Below are 19,087 nucleotides of genomic sequence, written 5' to 3' on the forward strand. Positions count from 1 at the left end.
ACATAGAGATGCAGGTTTGATCCCTGGGTCAGGTAGATTCCCTAGAGGGGCATGGCAACCCACTCCAGGATTCTTCCCTGGAGAATCCCATGGACAGAGGAGCCTGGTGGGCTACAGTCCATGGGGTCGCAAAGAGTCAGACACGACTGAAGCAGCTAAGCACACAAATTGCCTAGCTGGCTGGCATCACAGAAAATCACTATAGAGTTCACTGCCTAAAAGCTGAGCGGCCTACTCTCCGGGCTTCAGGATGCTCAGGCTTTTCCAAGGGATCTTGCCATTGACACAGATGGAGCTTGGGAGGACTAGAAACAATTATCACAGGTTCAGGAGATATATAAACCTATCACTCAATGGCATATAGAGAGCTATTGAGGATAGAGTATATGCAGTCACCTAGGGTGAGAATAGAATTTGTCTGGATTTAGAATGCTTGGTTTTCCCAAAACTGTTTTAAATCTGAATTTGAATGACTTCCTTTGGATTATGGAGGTTTCAAAACTCTCTATCATCTTATACCTTGATTATTTACATTAGTTGCTTGACTTTTGAAATTACTTGATTTTGTAATTTCATGCGAAGATGGGCTCAATAAAGGACAGAAATGGTATGGACCTAACAGAAGCAGAAGATATTAAGAAGAGGTGGCAAGAATATACAGAAGAACTATACAAAAAAAGATCTTTACGACCCAGATAATCATAATGGTGTGATCACTCACCTAGAGCCAGACATCCTGGAATATGAAGTCTAGTGAGCCTTAGGAAGTATCACTATGCACAAAGCTAGTGGAGGTGATCGAATTCCAGCTGAGCTATTTCAAATCCTAAAAGATGATGCTGGGAAAGTGCTGCACTCAATATGTCAGCAAATTTGGAAAACTCAGCAGTGGACACAGGACTGGAAAAGGTCAGTTTTCATTCCAATCCCCAAGAAAGGCAATGTCAAAGAATGCTCAAACTACCACACAATTGCACTCATCTCACATGCTAGTAAAGTAATGCTCAAAGTTTTCCAAGCCAGGCTTCAAACAGTATGTGAACCATGAACTTCCAGATGTTTAAGCTGGTTTTAGAAAAGGCAGAGGAACAAATTGCCAACAAATTTCCAACATCCACTGGATCATCGAAAAAGCAAGAAAGTTCCAGAAAAACTTCTATATCCGCTTTATTGACTATGCCAAAGCCTTCGACTGTGTGGATCACAATAACCTGTGGAAAATTCTGAAAGAGATGGGAGTACCAGACCACCTGACCTGCCTCTTGAGAAACCTGTATGCAGGTCAGGAAGCAACAGTTAGAACTGGACATGTAATAACAGACTGATTCCAAATAGGAAAAGGAGTACATCAAGGCTGTATATTGTCACGCTGCTTATTTAAGTTATATGCAGAGTACATCATGAGAAACGCTGGGCTTGATGAAGCACAAGCTGGAATCAAGATTGCTGGGAGGAATATCAATAACCTCAGATATGCAGATGATACCACCCTTATGGCAGAAAGTGAAGAACTAAAGAGCCTCTTGATGAAAGTGAAAGAAAAGAGTGAAAAAGTTGACTTAAAGCTCAACATTCAGAAAACTAAAATCATGGCATCTGGTCCCATCACTTCATGGCAAATAGATGGGGAAACAGTGGAAACAGTGGCTGACTTTATTTTGGGGGGCTCCAAAATCACTGCAGATGGTGATTACAGCCATGAAATTAAAAAACACTTACTCCTTGGAAGGAAAGTTATGACCAACCTAGACAGCATATTAAAAAGCAGAGACATTACTTTGCCAACAAAGGTCTGTCTAGTCAAGGCTATTGTTTTTCCAGTAGTCATGAATGGATGTGAGAGTTGGACTATAAAGAAAACTGAGCGCCAAAGAATGGGTGTTTTTGAACTGTGGTGTTGGAGAAGACTCTTGAGAGTCCCTTGGACTGCAAGGAGATCCAACCAGTCCATCCTAAAGGAGATCAGTCCTGGGTGTTCATTGGAAAGACTGATGTTGAAGTTGAAACTCCAATATTTTGGCCACCTGATGTGAAGAGCTGACTCATTTGAAAAGACTCTGATGTTGGGAAAGATTGAAGGCAGGCAGAGAAGGGGACAACAGAGGATGAGATGGTTAGATGGCATCACTGACTCAATGGACATGAGTTTGGGTAAACTTCGGGAGTTGGTGACAGACAGGGAGGCCTGGCATGCTGAGGTTCATGGGATCGCAAAGAGTCAGACACAACTGAGCAACTGAACTGAACTGGTATGATGAGCAGAGGATGCTGCTGCTGCTAAGTCGCTTCAGTCATGTCCGACTCTGTGCGACCCCATAGATGGCAGCCCACCAGGCTCCCCTGTCCCTGGGATTCTCCAGGCAAGAACACTGGAGTGGGTTGCCGTTTCTGTCTCCAATTAATGAAAGTGAAAAGTGAAAGTGAAGTCGCTCAGTCGTGTCCTACTCTTAGTGACCCCATGGACTGCAGCCCACCAGGCTCCTCTGTCCATGGGATTTTCCAGGCAAGAGTACTGGAGTGGGGTGCCATTGCCTTCTCCGGAGCAGATGGTGTGAGAATACCTAATATATATACCAGTTCCTAAAAATTAGACAAAGACTTGAGATACAGGATAAATAATACTTTACTGAATGGAAACAGGTTTGTCTATCAATTCTGATCTTACCACTAATTAGTTGTATGTTCATTAGGAAATCTTTAGTTCTTTATAGGTGAGTGTCTTCATGTATAAAATGAGGGAGTGAGTCTACTTATTGAAGCCCCCTTGCTATTACCATAAATAGGCTCTGGCTCTATGACCTCTATATTAATCATCAAATAACCATAAAGCTTCTTATGGTAAATATTTGCCAAAATAACTTCATTCAAAAATTTCAAATGGATCTCTATTTTCTACTTCTGAGAGTTCACAACTGAAACTGAGAGCGCAGGAATGCTCAGAAGCAAATACTTACATAGTCATCTGTGGCGTCTTTGACAGCTGTCATAGTTACCACTAGGACCAACGGTACAATGGTGGTAAACCAAGTCAAGGAGGAAATTTCTGGAATCAGCTGAAACAAACATTTCAAGTAGTTTAGTGCTTTTATGTTTCATAAATATAGCTTTCAAGTTTTGTCATTCAACTTCATAAGACAACAGAAATTAATGAAATGATATTCATATTTTTGTACAAGTGTAGAACATTCAATAATTTAAGTGCTTGTACTCAGATATAAGACACACAGAATAAAAGAATCATTGAAACAATTTTCAGACTACCTGGCAAAAAAAATTAAATTTTTACAGCAAGTTGTGAAGAAAGCTTCTTGAAGTCTTTCGCATATGATGATCTTTCCCCAGGATGATAAATGTCACCTATCTTTTCTCAGCTTCTCAATTCAACTTTTCACAGTTTTACCAGTTCCTTACCAATTCTCAAAGAGAGAATCTTTGAGCACCTACCTTGCACCAGACACAATCCCAAATACTTTTATATATGATATCACTTGATCTTCAGAGAAGTTTATCAAGTTAGATTCTGTTCCAGAGGTGTTTTGCACAAATCTAGAATGTTTATATTCCATGTAAATAGTGCACAGCACAGAATACACTGTGAATGACAGCCACGAGTCAAGAAACACCACAACCCTGGGTACCATTTTCCTATTTTATAAAAAAAAAAGTATCAGAGAAGTCAAACTGATTTAGCAGCCCAGAACATATGCTGCTAAAAATTGAACCTAGGTCCATTTGACTCCAAAGCCTGGGGCTCTACCTGTAAAGCCACCCACCTCAGAGAGACAGAGTGACAGTCGACATGACTCTTACAGAGGGAGTCTTCAAGTGGGGTTCACTTTGGAGTTACTTCAGGGCCATCAGGCAGGCAAGAATGGGTGGACATGGTCAGTGTATATTGATCAGGCCTCAACCAAACAGCACTACAATAAATTTTATGTAATAGCTTCCACATAAGATTAAAAAATAAAAATAAAAACCCTCAAAAGCCTCTGAAGGACCAACAAAAACATCAGCCTGAGTGGCAGAAAACCTGGATTCTAGTCAGAGTTCTATCATTAACACATAGTAAAAGCTTCACACCTCACTTAACCTCTCCAGATCTCATTTCTGCATCAATAAAAGAAAGGAGGTTATACTGAACCATCCTAAAGACCCCTTCTAGATATAAAGTTCTGTGAACAGGAACCTTTGGTCATAAATAAGAAAACCCATTAGAGAAATTAGAGAAGTGGTGTAAAGGGTTCTACGAAGACACCAAAAGCAAATTCATGGGGGGGAGAGAAAGCAAGTCTCTTCCAAAATTGTAAGGTGTACTTTAAGTGCTACTTTTTTTTTCTTTTGTTGAGCATCCAGTTCTTTTTTTTTTTTTCTCCCTACTCCAGGAGGACTCCTCAGACCCTACCTGCTTACCTCTTAATGGTTTCACGCCCTCTTAAACTCTCTTTCCAAAGTTCTTTTCAACTTTCCCTTACAGTACTTGGTGACTATTGATCTTGTGCAGGTATTTAGCCTTAGCTGGAGTTTACCACCCACTTTGGGCTGCATTCCAAAGCAATCAGACTCCAGGGAGACCTGGTCTGGTGTACCAGGTCTACCAGCCTCACACCAACCCTGGGCTGGGCCTCCATCAGAAGGAACAACCAGTTGTTTTCAACTCTTCCCTTATTTCTTAATATCCCTCTACTTTGAGCACACATAATTTTGATAGACTGATTCCATCCAACTGGCTTCTGGACTTTGGCATATGATCTAGGTCAAGGCAATCACTGCATTAAATTCCTGTGCCAGAGTGACAGGTTTGGAAAAGGAAGGTAACAGCATGGTCCAATTAAAGCTAATCCCAAGACTTTTTAGAGAACAGAAAAAGTGATTCATTTTCATTCTCTTTCTCCCTCTTTCTTCTCCCACTGCCTCTCCCTCTCCCCCTCTGCCTCTCTTTTACATCAGCATTGAAGCCAGGAAAATAAAACTCTGAAGTTTTCAAGAATCACCAAGTAGAGAGGGTCTGCCTGAGAGTAAACATGAAGGGAATAAAAAAAAATAAAAGTGACATCCTGTTGAAATAGTTTACTCATGAATTGTCATAAAGTACATTAAGTGAATTTAGATGTCTGCGACTTACATTAAGTGAATTTAGATGTCTGCGACTTACAACCAAGATTCTTAAGACAGTTATTCTACTGAATAAATAGTTGTTTAATTAAAGAAAAAATAGTGCTCAAGCTATAATCAAGACTGTATATATCCAGTTCATCTTCTTACCTCCTATGATTAATGCATAGTCCAGCAGATTCAGAATCTGTTTGATGTGATTACTCTAAAATAAATATGAGGTAAATAACCGGCTAATATGAGCCACTTATATGTATGCTAAATATTTGATTTATGCCTTTCCTTCCTGAAATATCAGTAAAATTTGAAATTTCACTTAGGTTCAAATTTTAGTCAAGTGGGAAGAAAAAGGAAGGTTACCAACTACCAATGAATCACTCAAAACTATAAAAAAGTCACAGTGAAATAACATATAGCATTTATTTATATATGTGTAAAAATATGTCACTGTTCTTAAGATGCAAATAAAATTTGGCAAATTAAGTTCCACAAAACACTAGTCAGATAAATTCTTTGCTTCAACTCTGTCAATACCCATGCTGTGAATGTGATAGGGAGATAAAGAAAGGAAGCAGGCTGTGAACAGTAATTATTAGGCTCTGGTTTGGTTCAAATAAAGTGCAAGGCAGCATTTTTAAATGACCTCAGTGTTTAAAATGATGAATGTACTAGTTTTTTACCCATTCCTAACCCTCCCACACTTGTGAAGAGAAACAGCAATAAAAACATTAAAAATCTGATAAGGCTGCTTTCTTTGCATGAACATTTAGATAAGCAAAATAATTTTTTCAAATTATATGAATACTCTTAACAAACAGATGATGAAGAAATACAGCCTAAACATTACCTGCAAAATCAGAAGGAAAAGGAAATATGCATTTGCCACTCTTTGGAACTGTTCAAATAAATTAATCGGCAAGAAGGTGAGAATGTTGTACTTGGATGTGTGGATACGATTATCCTGAAAAAGAAACAGCATCACATTAGTTTGGGGTGAGGCATGAGTCATTATCAGAAACAGCTCTAAACTTATGAGACAGAGCATGAGTTATGCCAGAGCAAGAAAGATAAGCCGATTATCTAGGAAATTTTAAACTCTGTATGGGCCAAGGGTTTCATTTTTCTCAAGACGACATGCTCCTGATACTAGGTGAAATTACCATTCAATGTTATAAAATCACCCATGACTTAAAAATTTATCAAGTGCAAAAGTCTGCCCCTGACATTTTTTTTTCTTATGTCTTACTCACTTGGCAGCCATTTCTTGAGAACCTACTGTTTACAGACACTGAGCTCGTGTGAAGTAAAAACGAACTTCAGAATCACTTGGTTCACCTTCCCAAAGCCATGACCTTTAGCTAACTCTGACAAGGGGCCCCTAGGTCTATCTTTGAGAGTCTTCTGGTGGAAAACTGACCACCTTACAAGGCAGATATAATCCTGTTTCCATTTCAGGATGAGAAATGATAGAAAGGTCTTTATTATGAGAGACTCAAATCTGCCTCCCTGTACATTTTGCCATGTGCCAAATTCCATCCCTGGGGTCACCTAAATAAATTCTAAGCCCTTTCCATATTGACAATCTTCAAATACTTGAGGGTGACTCATAGGACTCCCCTAAATCTTCTCCATTATAATCTAGGTGTTCACAAAACCCTTAGCCATTCTCCATGACTTTTTCATGGACATCTCTTCCTGGTTGGCCTCTTCTGCATCCAACCCAACTTCTCTGCCTCTCTCTTAAAACATGGTGTCCAAATGCAAATATTCATTGCAGATCTAGCTCAACTGGTCCACATACAAAAGAGACTTTGATGTTCTGTGTTCTGAATTATTGTACTAACTTGCCTTAAAATTTCATTAGCATTTTGTCAATTAATCTGTTTATTCACATTGTTTTGATGAATTAAAATCTCAAGGTCATTTCTTCATAAATCATTATTAAATCAGGTCTCCCATTTCTAAACATTCACAGATTACTTTTTTTAAGTCCTGATGATTTTTCACATATTCCTATTATAGAAGTCAAATAAAAAAATTAATCTTGAGTGTGCTATCACAAAAGCACTAAATATTCCTCCCAACTTTGTGTCATCAAAGAATTTCAAACACATGCCTTTTATATAGTCTTTCAAAACTATATAAAACTAATTCATTAAAAAGTACAGAGCTAAAAACAAAAAAAAATTTAATAAAAGAAATAAAACTATAGCAAGATACTGGAGATTTCTCCACAGACTATAGTTGATATCTTTTTCAGGCGTTTACATAAAACATATTAAATATATTTTATTTAACAACTTATAAGTCTAACTACATTCTCATGAGACTTCACTCTATTTTATTCACAAACAAAGCAGAAGAAATTTGGTGTGACAGATCTTACTGACACTCAGAATCAGCATGCCCAGAGAATTTTTATCCACTAATATCATAAAATGGAGATTAGTCCATATGATTTTTTAAATTTATTTTTTATTGAAATATAGCTGATTTATAATGTTTTTCTAGTTTCTTGTATGAAGCAAAATAATTAATTTAAATATATCTATATTCCTTTTCATATTCTTTTCCATTATGGTTTATTACAGGATATTAAATATAGTTCCCTATGCTACAGAATAGGACCTTGTTTACATCTTTTTCTATATATAATAGCTTGCATCTGCTAACTCCAAACTCCTAATCCATCCATCCACCACCACCCTTCCCCTTGGCAACCACAAGTCTGTTTGCTATGTCTATGAGTCTGTTCTGTTTCATAAATAGGCTTGTTTGTGCTGTATTTTACTTTTTAATTAACTTTTATTGGAGTATAGTTGCTTTACAATGTTGTGTTAGTTGTGTCATATTTTAGATTCCACATATAAGTGATATCACATGGTATTTGTATTTCTCTTTCTGACTTACTTCACTTATATGATAATCTCTACTTCCATCCTTGTTGCTGCACATGGCATCATTTCATTCTTTTTATGGCTGAGTTACATTCCACTGTGTGTGTGTGCATATACGCGGCTATGTGTATAAGCATATACACATACACATATATCATATCTTCTCTATCCATTCATCTGTTGATGGACATTTAGTTGCTCCCATGTCTTGGCTATTATAAATAGTGCTACAATGAACACTGGGGTGCATGTATCTTTTTGAATTATAGTTTATCTGGATATATGCTCAGGAGTATGATTGCTGGATCATATGGCAACTCTATTTTTAGCTTTTTGAGGAGTCTCCATACTGTTTTCCATAGTGATTTACATTCCCATCAACTATATAGAAGGGTTTCTCCGCACCCTATGCAGCATTTGTCATTTGTAAATGACAGCCATTCAGCCCAGTGTCAAGTGATACCTCATCATAGATTTGATTCTCTAATAATTAGCCATGTTGACCATCTTCTATGAGCCTATTGATCATCTGCATATTATCTTTGAAGAAATGTCTATTTAGGACTTCTGTCCATTTTTTTGATTGGGTTATTTGTTCTGTTATTGAGTTGTATGAGATATTTGTATATTTTGGAAATTAAGCTGTCAGTTGCATCATTTCCAAATATTTTCTCCCAGTCCATAGGCTGTCTTTTCTTTTTGTTTATGGTTTCCTTGGCTGTGCAAAAGCTTTTAGGTTTGATTAGATCCCATTTTTTTGTTGTTGTTTTATCTCTATTGTTTTGGGAGACTGATCTAAGAAAACACTGGTACAATTTATGTCAGAGAATTCTCCTCTAGAAGTTTTATGGTGTCATGTCTTATACTCAGGTCTTTAAAGCCATTTTGAGCACCATGTGAGGGTGTTTTCTAACTTCATTGATTTATGTCCAGCTTTCCCAACACCACTTGTTGAAGAGACTCTTTTCTCTATTATACACTCTTGTCTTTGTCAAAGATTGATTGACCATAGGTGTGTGGGTTTATTTCTGAGCTCTCTATTCTGTTCCATTGATCCATATGTCGGTTTTCGTGTCCATACCACACTGTTTTGATTACTGTCATTTTGTGGTATTGTCTGAAGTCTGGAAGGGTTATTCCTCCTGCTTTGTTCTTTTTCCTCAGAATTCCTTTGGTAATTCTGGGTCTTTTATAGTTCCATATAAATTTTAGGATTATTTGTTCTATTTCTGTGAAAAATGCCATAGGTAATTTGACAGGGATCACACTAAATCTGTAGATTTTTGGGTAGTATAGTAATTTTAATATTAATTCTTCCAATCCAAGAGCCTGGGATACCTTTCCATTTCTTTGAATCATCTTCAATTTCCTTTATCAATATTTTATAGTTCTCAGCATATGTCTTTCACCTCCTTGGTGAGGTTTACTCCTAAGTATTTTTTGGATGCAATTTTAAAAAGGATTATTTTTTTGCATTCCCTTTCTGATATTTCATTGAAAGTGTAAAGAAATGTAGCCAGTTTCTGTGTGTTAATCTTGCATCCTGCTACCTTGTTAAATTTATTTATCCATTCTAATAGTTTGTGTGTAGAGCCTTAGCATCATGTCATCTGTGTATACTGGCAATTTTACCTCTGTCTACCAATTTGAATAACTTTTATTTTTTTTTCCTATCTGACTGCTGTGGCTAGGACTTCCAGTACTATGTTGAATAGAAGTAGTGAGAGTGAGCATCCTTGTCTTGTTCTATGTTTTAGCAGCAAGGCTTTTTAGCTTTTCACCATTGAATGTACTTTTGGCTATGGATTTGTCATAAATAGCCTTTATTAGGTTAAGATATGTTCCCCCTATGCCCACTTTGGTAAGAGTTCTTATTATGAATGGATGTTGAATTTTATCAAATGTTTTTCCTTTATTTATTGAGGTGACCATGTGGTTTTCGTATTTTCTTTTATTGATGTGGCGTATCACACATTGATTTGTGTATTTTAAACCATCCTTGTGACCCTGTGATGAATCCAACTTAAAGGTGGTAAATGATCTTTTTTATGTGTTGTTGGATTAAGTTTGCTAAAATTTTGTTGAAATTTTTGCATCTATATTTACCAAAGATATTGGCTGAAATTTTATTTTTTGGTAGTGTCTTTGTCTAGTTTGGTATTAGTGTGATAGAATAACTTCGGGAGTGCTCCCTCCTCTTCAAGTTTCTGGAGGAGTTTGAGAATGATCAGGATAAGTTCTTCATTTCTATTTAATAGAATTCTCCAGTGAAGCCATCTGGTCCTGAACTGTTTTTTGCAGGGAGTTGTTTTTTTTTGTTTTGCTTTTTTTTTTTAATTACAGATTCCATTTCACTTCTAATGATCTGTCTGTTCAAATTATTTATTTCTTCTTGATTCAGTTTTGGTAGGCTGTATATTTCTAGAAACTTGGCCATTCCTTCTAGTCTGTCCTATTTGTTGAAAAATAATTGTTCATAACATTCTCTTGTGCCTTTTTGTATTCCTGCAGAATCACTTATTTCTCCTTTTCCTTCATATTTTATTTGGTTTTTCTCTCTTTTCTTCTTGGTGAGCCTATCCAGAGGTTTGTCAATTTTGTTTACCCTTCCAAAGAACCAACTCTTTGTTTTGTGAATTTTTTCTAATTTCTATTTTATTTTCTCTCTGATATTAATTTTTCCTTTCCTTCCGCTGACTTTAGGTTTTGTTTTCTATTCTTTTAAGTTTTTTATTTCAGACTTTTCTTATTTCTTGAGGAAGGCTTGTATCACTATGAACTTTCCTCTTACGCCTGCTTTTGCTGCATCCCATGGATGTTGAATGGTTGTATTTTCATTGTCATTTGTCTCAAGCTATTTTCAATATCCTCCTTGATTTCATCATTGACCCACTGACATTTTTTAGTAGCATGTTGTTTAGTTTCCATGAAATCATTTTCTTTTCTTGTGTTTCATGTTTGAGATAATTTCTACCCTCTTAAATTTGTTGAGGCTTTTTTACATCCTAGTAGGTGGTCAGTCCTAGAGGATGTTCCATAGGCACTCAAAAAGAACATTTATTTTGCTATTTTGGAATATAATATCCTAAAAATATCAATTAAGTCTAACTGTTCCACTGTATTATTTAGGATCTCTGTTGCCTTGCTGATTTTCTGTGTGGAACATCCGTCCATTGATGTGAGTGAGAAGTTAGTCTTCTACTATTATTGTATTCATATCAATTTCTCCCTTCACATTTGTTTTATGTTACATTCATTTTATGTATTTGGGTGCTCCTATACTAGGTGAATATGTTAATGCATGTACTATCCTCTTCTTACATTGATCTTTCTATCATTATATAGAGTCCTTTATCTTTCTTTATGGATTTTGTCTGAAAGTCTATTTGTCTCATATGAGTATTGCTACCCCCACTTTCTTGTCATTTCTATTTGCATTAAATGCCTTTTTCCATCACTTTTGACATATGTGTATTTTTTTTGCCCTATTAAGTAGGTCTCTTGTAGGCAGCATATTGTAGGCTCTTGTCTTTTTAACCAATATGCCACTCTAAGTCTTTTGATTGGAGCATTTGCTTCATTGACATTTAAGGTAATTATTGATAAATATGTATTTATTGCCATTTTAAACCTTGTTTTCCAGTTGATATTTTCTTTCTTATTGTTCCTTTCTTTGCCTTTTTGTTTTTACTTTTGTGGTGTGATGGTTTTCCTTTATATTACACTTGTGTTCTCTTCTTTTTGGTTTCTGTGAATCTATTGTATGTTTCTAATTTGTGGTTGCCTTCTTTTTAAAGTATATTAACACATTCCTATATCTGGTTGCTTTAAATTTGTAGTCACATAGGCTCAAACACATTATTTTTTAGAAATATATACATTTTCTTTACACTTTATTACTCTCCTCGACTATGTTTTATTATTTTGATGCCCTTTTTTATATCTTCATGTTTTTTCTTTTGCAGTTCATTGTGGCTATCATAACTTTCACAAAAAAAATTTTTTTAACTTCTGTACTGGCTTATTTAAGAGACTTACTTTCCAGTTGTAATTTTCTCTTTCCTATAGATTCTTATTTGTTTTCTATTTAAGAGAAAACCTTTCAATATTTTTTTTAGAATAGCTTTACTATTGCTATATTATTTTGGTTTTTGCTTCCTTGTGAAATTCTTTACATCTCCTCTATTTTAAAGGATAATCTTTCAGGGTAGAGTGTCCTGGGTTGCAGGTTTTTCCCTTTCAGAACTTTGAATATATCTTGCCACTCCCTTCTGACATGCAATGTTTCTGTAGAGAAATAGGCTGACAGCCTTATGGAGATTCCTTTGTTAACTATTAATAACTGTTTTTCTCTTGCTGCCCTAGAATCTTCCTTTTAACTTTTGCCATTTTAATTACAATGTGTCTTGGTGTAGGTCTGTTCAGTTCATATTATTTCGGACCCTCTATGCTTCCTGAAACTGGAATTCTGTTTCCTTTAGGTTTGGTACTTTTAAGCCATAATTTCTTCAAATATGTTTTTGATCCCTGTTCTCTTTCTTCTCCTTCTGGGATCCTATGATGTGTAGATTGACATGCTTTATATTATTCCATGAAAAAGTGTGAAAGTAAAAGTGTTAGTTGCTTAGTTATGTCTGACTCTGCAATCCCAATAAGCAGACTGTAGCCACCAGGCTCCTCTGTCCAGAGAATTCTCCAGGCAAGAATACTGGAGTGTTTGGCAGAAAGCAACACAATTCTGTAAAGCAATTATCCTTCAATTTTAAAAGAATTAAAAAAAAAAAAGAATACTGGAGTGGGTAGCCATTCCGTTCTCCAGAGGATCTTCCTGACCCAGAGATTAAACCTGGGTCTCCTGCATTGTAGGTGGATCCTTTGCCATCTGAGCCACCAGGGAATATTACATAGATCTTGTATACTGTTTTCTTTTTTTTGTCTTCCCATCTGCTATTATGATTAGGTGATTTCCATTATTTTATCTTTCAGATCACTTACTTATTTTTTTGTATTATTCAGTTTGCTATTTATTGCCTTTTGCTCAGTTTTCCTCTCACCAAATGAGCTTTCTAATTTTTCTTGGTTCCTCTTCATAGTTTCTAGTTCCTTTTTAAAATAATATGCATTTCTATCAATAGTCTTTTTTAATTCCTTTGTTATTTTTATTTTCTCTCTTTATTTTACCTCAGAGACTATTAGACTGGAGATGTCTGTTTCACTGTTTCTTCTTTCAGGGGAATTCTCTTGATCTTTTAACTAGGAATCGCTCCTCTGCTTCTTCATATTACTTATATTTCTCTTACTTTATGAATTTAGGAGAAGTAGTTATCTACTGTGGTCTTGGAGGGCTGTTTTTATGTGGGAGTGTTCCTGTGTAGTGTACATGAGTCTAACGTTTTTGGCTGCGTGGGCTGTTTTTAGCACAGATGCCTGCCGCATGTTTCCCCAGTGTCTGCTGTGTGTTATCTCTTGGGTAGAACGAACATATGACTGGTGTGATGATGACAAAAGCCTGCACTGGATATTGAGCAGGGCCTCCTCTTTGCTCTATGGTTGTCATAGTCCTGTTGGGGGCAGGGCCTGCACCACGGTTGTTGTTGTAGAAGCCCCCAGATCCATTTCTGAGCTGTGATGTGAAACAGGCAGGACTAGAGTTGTGGGAGGAGCCACTGAGTATATCTCTTCCTTCAGAACTGTCCACCAGAGGGTGCACTCTATGGCGTCACCTGTTAGCTGTGATACGGGCTCACCAAGTCCACAGTTCCACCTCAACCGTGGGAATCGGTTGGCCCTGGTGTTCCTCCGGAGCTATATTCACAAAGCCACCAGCACAGATCTGTAGGTGCAGCTCCACCTAAGACAGGTACCAGGATCGCAGTAGTTGTGCACCTGGACGTGCCGTGCGAGCGATGGAAGCAGCCCAGACCCAGACCCACCCCAGCGTGCATGTGCCTGCCAGCAAAGCCCACAGCTGCTAATGTCAGAACTGCCCAAGCCACGGGAACACCCACAGTCCGCTCGGATGTCCTGCAGCACTGAGTTTACAAAGGCACCAGTGGCTGGGTGGTAAATCTGTGGATTATACAGCCATGGAGAGAGGGCTCAGTTTCAGCCCTTCTTCCTCCATCATGTAGCACCTGCAAATCAGCTCCGATTTCAGCCCCACCTCCACATGTGGGTAATCCACTGGTTCTTGCACACTCCCAGAGCTCACAAAGGTAGAGCCACACCCACTGTGAGCATACCAATAGTGGGGCTGCTATGGCAATCTTCATGCACCCACTAACAATAGCCCTTCACTTCCCTGGTAGGCTGGGAGTATACATGTACTCCTTGGTTGCCGCCTGTACCACACTTCAGCCCCTTCAGCTGTCTCCGTGCAGCCAACCCTGAGCCTCTCCCTGGGTCTGTCCTTGGAAACCCACGTTTCAGCACTCAGCACCACCACACACCATCAGACACATGTCTAGGGCCGGGGATAACAGGGAAGTGGCACAGGCTCCCTGCACTGGTCCCTCTGTTCTTGCCACAAACCAGCTGCTATACTCTCCTCTGAGCCCCTGGAGCTCCCTCTCTGTCCCAACTGACCTCCCCGCATTTGAAGGGCTTCCCAGGGTGAGGAAACGGTTCCTCTTTCACAGCTCCCTCCCAGGGATCCCATCCTGATTCTCTTTTTTCTTTCATCCTACCCAAGTATGTGGTGATCTTTCTTGCAATTTTGACATTCTGAGATCTGCCAACGTTCAGCAGGTATTTCATAAGAATGGTTCCACATGTGGATATATTTTTGATATATTTGTGGAGGAGATGAGCTCCTCATCTTTCTATTTTCCCATCTTGACTGGAGCCTCCTCCCACATGGCTTGTTTTAAATGAACCTACAATGATGCCTAGTAATCACTACTACCTGGACTATCCAGTCCATGGAATTCTCCAGGCCAGAATACTGGAGTGGGTAGCCTTTCCCTTCTCCAGGAGACCTTCCCAACCTAGGGATCAAAGCCAGGTCTCCTGCATTGCAGGTGGATTCTTTACCAGCTGAGCCACAAGGGAAGCCCAAGAATACTGGAGTGGGTAGCCTTTCCCTTCTCCAGGAGATCTTTCCAACACAGGGATCAAATCCAGGTCTTCTGCATTACAGGCAGATTCTTTACCAGCTGAACCACAAGGGAAGCCCAAGAATACTGGAGTGGGTAGCCTACCCCTTCTTCCAGACCCAGGAACCAAACTGGGGTCTCCTGCATTGAAGATGGATTCTTGACCAACTGAACTATCAGGGAAGCCCAAAGAAATTACTGTCATCCGTTAAATGGCCATTTTTAACATTTATCAGGAATCAATGCATACAGCTCTATGAAACAAGTTGTGGGAGAGTAAAAGAAGTGTCAAGAAAAGGATTTGCAGCTTCGTTGGACTGATGCATCGCACAGTGCTGAAAACTGTCTGTAAGCTGATGATGATTATTTTGCACTGAGATCTCTATCCAAAAACTTGACTGGGAAGGAAGAGCTGTTGGTCACAACACATTTTTCTAAAAAAACGGACTTGGAAAACTAATGGGAAAGAGGAAAGCTAAGGAGAAAACACAGTTAACCAAAAGGATCACATGTTCCTAATTCCGTTTTACATTTTCCTGCTAAGTTGAAACTAAAATAGAAGTTAAGCCTGTATCTTACTAAAAGGACAGACAGAACATTTGCTGGGACCACATTCTAAACCCTGACAGGAATTATAAAGAAACACTCCTATAAAACTGAATTCCACAAAGGTGAAGAGTAAATTGTATGGGATAGAGTGATAATACCAAATGGGAACTGTGACAATTCTGTTTAAATTGACTTATAGCAATGATGGCGTTTGTTCTACTGGCTCTGTTGTGACTTAGTCACAGATGATGCGAACACGCATAGCTGACTGGGAATAAGGAACGAGGGCTCCCCCTCCTGGAGAAACTCCACACCCATTTACCTTTGTTTTTCAATAAAAAGGGGAAAACAGTGCTTCCATTTCTACGGCCCTATCCAAGAATGTGACCATCGGTTAGACTGTGATATTTGGCCATTTCTTTGAGCCAGCCTACTGGCTTACTGTTATACTGGACAACTCATTCTGTAATACAGCATGGAAGAGCTTCTCCACTATCCTCTTCGCACTACTTTTCTACCAAGGACCACTAGAAATAACCCAACTTGGAACAAAAGAGGAAGTGGACGAGAAAGAAACCAAGGAGACGGGAGTACATGGAGGGAATCTGTAGAGCTTCTTTAGTGTTGACAGACATCAGGCTGGAAGTCGTGGCTTTAGTCTGTTAGCCAAGTGGACTAATCAACTGACCCCACAATGAGGTAGGTTTAACCACACAGGCACAAGTAATCTTGGACCAGGACAGACCTCCCACATGGTAAGAAAGAGCTTGTCCCTAGAAAAGCATCAGGAACCGCCTGCTTCCTTTAGGAAGCTCTCTTCCAAGAGGAAGGGGGTAAAGCCGAGCTGAAGAAGCTCAGATATTTACCCAAGATTGATACATCAGGGAAATAACTCCATATCTCATGGGGCAGAGTGAGAAAAGGGGTGGACAGAGAAATATCACTCCAGTAGAGACCTTTCCACCTGGAAGGCAACATCAGAATGAGGTAAAGGCATTGCTTCTCTGAAGTATAGTAAAACAAAGGCCCTGAGATGAGCAGAAGGTGGCACACCTGAGGATGTAAAAGAGGGACTATGAAACTAGACTAGACAGGTCAGCACAAACTAATTAGAGAGAGAAGTTTCTCACAATCAATACTACGGATTTTAGTCTTTACTGTAAAGTCTTAAGTAATCCTGATGAGGTTCTAATTTTAAAAGATTACCCTAACTACAAGGGACAGTGGGAGGCAGCTGGGACAAAGATGGTGATGACAAAGAATAGATGTGAGAAGTCCAATGAGAAGGTCTTTCAATTATTTACAGATGAGAGATGATGGATGACTTAGACCGGGGTGGTGGCAGCAGGGTGGCAATGAAATAATAATAGTTTCTGGTATTTATCAAACTCTTACTATGTGTATTGTTCTAAGAGTAACATCCTTATGAAATAGGTACTATTATTGCCCTTCTAAGGGGACGACAGAGGATGAGATGGCTGGATGGCATCATCAACTCGATGGACATGGGTTTGGGTAGACTCCAGGAGTTGGTGATGGACAGGGAGGCCTGGCGAGCTGCAATTCATGGGGTCGCAAAGAGTCAGACAAGACTGAGCGACTGAACTAACTATAGAAGGGAAATCCAAGATACTAATACAGCGATATTAAGTAGTTTACACAAGATTGCACAGCTTATAAGTAGTGGAACCAGGATTTGAATCCAGGCTTTCTGCTTCCAGAGCCCATTCTCTTTACCACTATGCTTCCCCAATTCATTGCAAAGCAGATGTCTCTTCTGCTTTCAGAGCAATCAGCCCTTGCTTTCTCCTGTACTCTATTTCTGGCCTGCTGCCATTTTCTGACCAGAAGAAATACTGTATGCCTACCCCTTCCTCTTGAGTCAACCTCATCCGTAGGAGCCCCAGTTACCTACTGTCTAGTGTATAACCACAGCTTCCTTGAACTCCTTTCAGTCCCCCTCAAAGTTCAATGTAGGCAAATAGTTTGGCTAACCACTCCCTTAATTTAGCTCTCCAACAGAAGCAGCAAAAGTCTTTAACATTTACACACTGACTACTTGGTAGAGGCGAAGAATAAAGTGAGAAAATGGCAAATTCTTCAAGAGGGGGCCATCAAATAAAATATTCATAAAATGAAAAGCATAATTTTTTATAATCTGATTTTATCATGTAATCATATTTCTTAAGAAAACAAAGCAAATAGAAAGTAGCAGATACTGCTAAACTAGTAGAGCATTTCAGGAGTTTGCCTCAATTCTTCCACTGGCAAAATGGAGAAATAATATTTCTCATTACATTTATACAATCATTGTGGAGATAAGATGGTATCACAGACATGAAAGCAATGTTGTAAAGTTGAAAAAAAATTAGACATATACAAGATATTTGTGAGCAACCCTCAAATAACCCAAATGGGTTTAGGAAATCCAGTGTCCTAGACAGGATAAACCAGTTATGCCACAGTAACCAACAATTTCAGAATTTTCATGGTTTAACATAATAAGGGTTTATTTGTTTGTTTGTTTGTTTTTACTCATACTACTTGTCTAGCATGAGCCAGCAGGGAGATCTGCTCATCATAGTTACTTATAATGGACCAACCACCATCTCAAGCACTTCCCATTGCATTAATGGAGGCAAAGAGAACACTCTGAATAGTGTCACACCCACAAGTTAATGCTTCAACCAAACGCTCACAGTTCATTGACCAGAAAGAGTAACTATGTGTCCATAAGGTGGAAAGCCAGAAACACTAACAGACATCAATAATGGCTACCATAACCAAAAATGGAAACTAACCCTAATATTTGAAGAGCACAAGACACAACAGATACAAAAAGTAAAAATAAAAAACCAACCTCAGTGTTTCCAACCCAGTCCTGTTTCAGTACCAAGTATAACAAGTATTTCCCCCTTTACCTCAGCTAACAGTGCCTCAAATTTCTTAGTCCTGTGATCTAGATTGACTGAACTCCCAACCATAACTCCAAGGTCAGGCCTGCAGCTGCTGCTGCTGCAAGTCGCTTCAGTCGTGTCCGACTCTGTGTGACGCCATAGACGGCAGCCCACCAGGCTCCTCTGTCCCTGGGATTCTCCAGGCAAGAATATTGGAGTGGGGTGCCAGATTAGTTTAAATCAATTACATGACCCACCCTTCTAACTACAAACTTGAATTCAAGGATCAGCACATGACCCACATCATGTGATTAAAGTCTTACTAATATAGCAGTTCTGTGAATTTGCTGGCAATATAGGCTTTTTCTCTCCTACTGAAGTCCAACCTGGAAGAAAGCAGCCTTAGGAGTCACTGACAGCATCTTGGGACCATGAATGGAGGAGGCTGCCAAGAATACATTCTACACTGAAGACGCAGGCCAAGGAACGCCGAGAATGAAACCAAACCAGGTCTCTTCTGAGAAGAGCCCTGCCTCTG

General features: G+C 38.8%; 1 protein-coding gene across 5 annotated transcripts in view; it reads right to left on the reverse strand.

Annotated features, from left to right (window-relative positions):
• Positions 1–19,087, reverse strand: part of ATP8B4 (ATPase phospholipid transporting 8B4 (putative)) — a 265,518-nt gene that overhangs the window by 189,281 nt on the left and 57,150 nt on the right. For all 5 annotated transcript variants that reach the window (XM_043920126.1, XM_043920124.1, XM_043920122.1 and 2 more), the window contains exons 4-5: positions 5,960–6,073; positions 2,955–3,053 (exon numbers count right to left, since the gene is read on the reverse strand). In XM_043920126.1, the coding sequence (XP_043776061.1) occupies positions 2,955–3,053; positions 5,960–6,073 (213 nt within the window). The remainder of the gene's footprint in view (positions 1–2,954; positions 3,054–5,959; positions 6,074–19,087) is intronic.

The sequence above is a fragment of the Cervus elaphus genome, chromosome 12 (assembly GCF_910594005.1).
Source record: "Cervus elaphus chromosome 12, mCerEla1.1, whole genome shotgun sequence".
In the NCBI taxonomy this organism is placed as follows: domain Eukaryota; kingdom Metazoa; phylum Chordata; class Mammalia; order Artiodactyla; family Cervidae; genus Cervus; species Cervus elaphus.